Below are 3040 nucleotides of genomic sequence, written 5' to 3'. Positions count from 1 at the left end.
GGGCTACTTGTGGTTCTTATAGTCTCTAAAAGTAGAACAGGAGCCAGAGCCTTCCGTTACACACTGATGCACAGCATTGGGAGCAATTCGGGGTTCAGTATCTTGCTCAAAGGTAATACTTCGACATGTGACAGGAGGAGCTGGGGATTGAACCAACAACCCGCTCTTTCTCTGAGCCACAGCCGCCCCTTAATGATGTGCCATGATGTGCTCGTGTTTCCCAAAAGAAATCAACCCAATCAGCTCGATGGTGGCACCATAATTGACACCCAAAAATGTATATATCTTTTTTTTAAGTTTTGTTTTGGGGGCTTTTTCCCTTTATTGGATAGGACAGCTGAAGACAGACAGGAAAGGGGGTTAAGAGAGGGGATGACATACAGCAAAGGGCCAAAGGTAAGACTTGAACCCTGGGCTGCTGCAGCAAGCACTCAGCCGTGGTACATGGTAAATAGACTGTACTTATATAGCGCCTTTCTAGTCTTTCGACCACTCAATGTGCTGTACACTACATGCCACACTCACCTTCATACACTGATGGCAGTGGCTGCCATGCAAGGTGCCAACTGCTCACCCGAAACTAATCATTCATACAGTCAATCAGTCTCGCTCAAGGACACTTCAACATGCAGCGAGAGGAGCCGGGGATACAACTTACAGCCGCCCCAGCTCTACCAGGTGAGCTATCTGGGCGTTCCCATTCTTTAAGAAATCGATTTCCAGGACTTTATCTAGGACTTTTTCTGGACAATACAGGACAGCACAAAATGGTGGTCAGCTGTAGGTGGTCATCATTTAACGGTCACTCCCTTAAATGATAGCTAACACACACTTAGCAAGCCAATTTTTCCACTTTCTGAACTGACTACAGTTTTCCACAGCATAGACTAAAAAACTATTTAAACATAGATTATTTCAAGAATATTTGCTCATATTAATCAATTTGTCATGTTTCCATGACTGGAAAACTAGCCTCTCAATTTCCAAGATTTCCCAATTTTCCATGACACATGTAAAACCTGTTTTGCAAAGGCCACAGCCCTCACACCATAAATCCAACTCAATGTGCTCTACAAAAAAAGACTACTGGACTATAAAAGCCTACCACGATAAATCTTTTGCTATTATGCAAAATGTGAAAAATAACTGTTTTGACATCGTCAACACCAAATCAGGTACAGTATACAGCATTGTGGTATTGAGGTACACATTAAAATAGTTTATGAGGAAACACTAAAATAAGGTGGAGAATTTAATAGAATTAAAATCTTGAAATAAGAAATAACCCACTTGAAACAGTGTGGAATATTCTTTTATATATATTCAACACACCAACACTGAGAAAAACACACAGATCAGATCAGAACAAAAGGCAGAGCCGCAGTGTACCTGTACAGAGAAGGCCGTCCTTATAGTAGAGGGCGTATACCCGAGCACTGTGGCCAATGAGGGACGATGTCTCAAAGGCCTCCTGGTCGTTCAGCTGCATCATGCGCAGTTTAGCCTTCAGGTAGACCCCCTTCCAGTGCGTCGCATCCTGAATGGACTCGTCGATCCTCCAGCCCAGCTCCCGACACACACCCTGCCACACCTCTGTGCATGAGCTGATCACCTATAAGGAGACAGACGCTTGTTGGAATGTGGTTGAATGACAAGTACTTATAATACTAGAAAAAGTGAGCTGCTATACACTACTGTAATATATTATTTTTGGGCTCTGCCTATAATATCATATCAGGTTACCTTCTTCCATTCAATTAATGATCAGTAATTCTTCTTCTTATTATATATACATATCAGAAGAAATACATACATCATATAACAGTTTGCAACAATTGGTATAAAAACATCCTGTAGCTCTGTAACTTTTAATACTACTAAAAATATAATAGCTGAGTTTCTTTACAAAGAGCAAAACAAAATAAAACACCAAAATCATTTTGGTACCCTATTTTGAAAAGGGGCCAGGGACCATCTGATCAAACAATAAAAGCCAAGTGTTTTTTGTCTGAAAATGTCACAGGTTTAAAATTAAATACAACCTCATGTTGTGCCAATCATGTTTACATTATTAAAGCATTTTTTCGAGTGAGAGCGACAGAAGGAGCAGACAGCTTCTTTATCCGCAGGTGGGACTCTCCTTGTTCTTGACACCTTGGACCCAATTACTTTGTCTTTGTCTACTTTCCAGTGAGAGGAACACAGAATCATCCTCACTGCGTGACAATTCGTTGCATGTTGTGAATTTTGCGAATAGAATAGACCGAATAGAATAATAAAATGCAATGGACTCAGCATACAACAAATTTAATTGGATGACAGATTTTTAAAAAAGCACCCATAAAATATGGACTTTATGTTAAGTACGTATATAAGATTACAAATCTAACCAGACCATTTACAGCACATTTTAGTCAATATCAAAAAAGTAAATTCAAGTTACCCAGGATAACTAACACTTAAAGGAATCTTACATGCACCAATGCAACCTGTATAAGTTCTAAACTGTGACATTTGTGCAGTAGCATCACTGAGAACGGAAATCATGTATAGTCATTGTAAAACATCAACTGTACATACTTGTGACCCCCACCTTCCCTCTGAATTACATTCTTATTCTTACTTCTGCTTCCCTGAAATCTTTTATGCTACTGACAAACGCCTTTATTAGAAATATCTCAGTGATTGGATGACGTAGCTGACTTCAGCTGTTCAGTTAGTCCCAATTTCAAAATTTTCATTCAGATTTTTTTCCAACTTAACATAGAGCACATGTGTTAAACTACCCTCTTTTTGTGTCTCATCATTCAGGAATATTTAAATTTTCAACATTCTTTAGACTATAATTTACAACATTTGGGCTTGTCATCGTTGTCTGCTGTCTTTCAGTATTTAATGCATTTAAATTACCCATAGTACCGTACGTCTGGTTGTAACTATTCTGATGTTCAAGTATAATTCATCGATTCCATTTTACCTACAATGTTTAGGGTACTAAATTATTTCTACACACCACCATATCACCATTTAAATGTAGTAT

At 39.0% G+C, this 3040-nt stretch overlaps 1 protein-coding gene across 1 annotated transcript in view; it reads right to left on the bottom strand.

Annotated features, from left to right (window-relative positions):
• Positions 1 to 1608, bottom strand: part of fbxw2 (F-box and WD repeat domain containing 2) — a 34696-nt gene extending 33088 nt beyond the window's left edge. The window contains exon 1 of the mRNA XM_035668240.1: positions 1390 to 1608. Coding sequence (XP_035524133.1) covers positions 1390 to 1492 — 103 coding nt within the window. The 5' untranslated portion in view covers positions 1493 to 1608. The remainder of the gene's footprint in view (positions 1 to 1389) is intronic.
• Between the last annotated feature and the right edge of the window lie 1432 nt (positions 1609 to 3040).

The sequence above is a fragment of the Morone saxatilis genome, unplaced genomic scaffold (genome assembly GCF_004916995.1).
Source record: "Morone saxatilis isolate NCDOM2014 unplaced genomic scaffold, NCSU_SB_2.0 Contig21, whole genome shotgun sequence".
Taxonomy (NCBI): Eukaryota; Metazoa; Chordata; class Actinopteri; family Moronidae; genus Morone; species Morone saxatilis.
The sequence above is the reverse complement of the archived record's forward strand: the minus strand, read 5'-3'. Positions and strand labels throughout refer to the sequence as shown.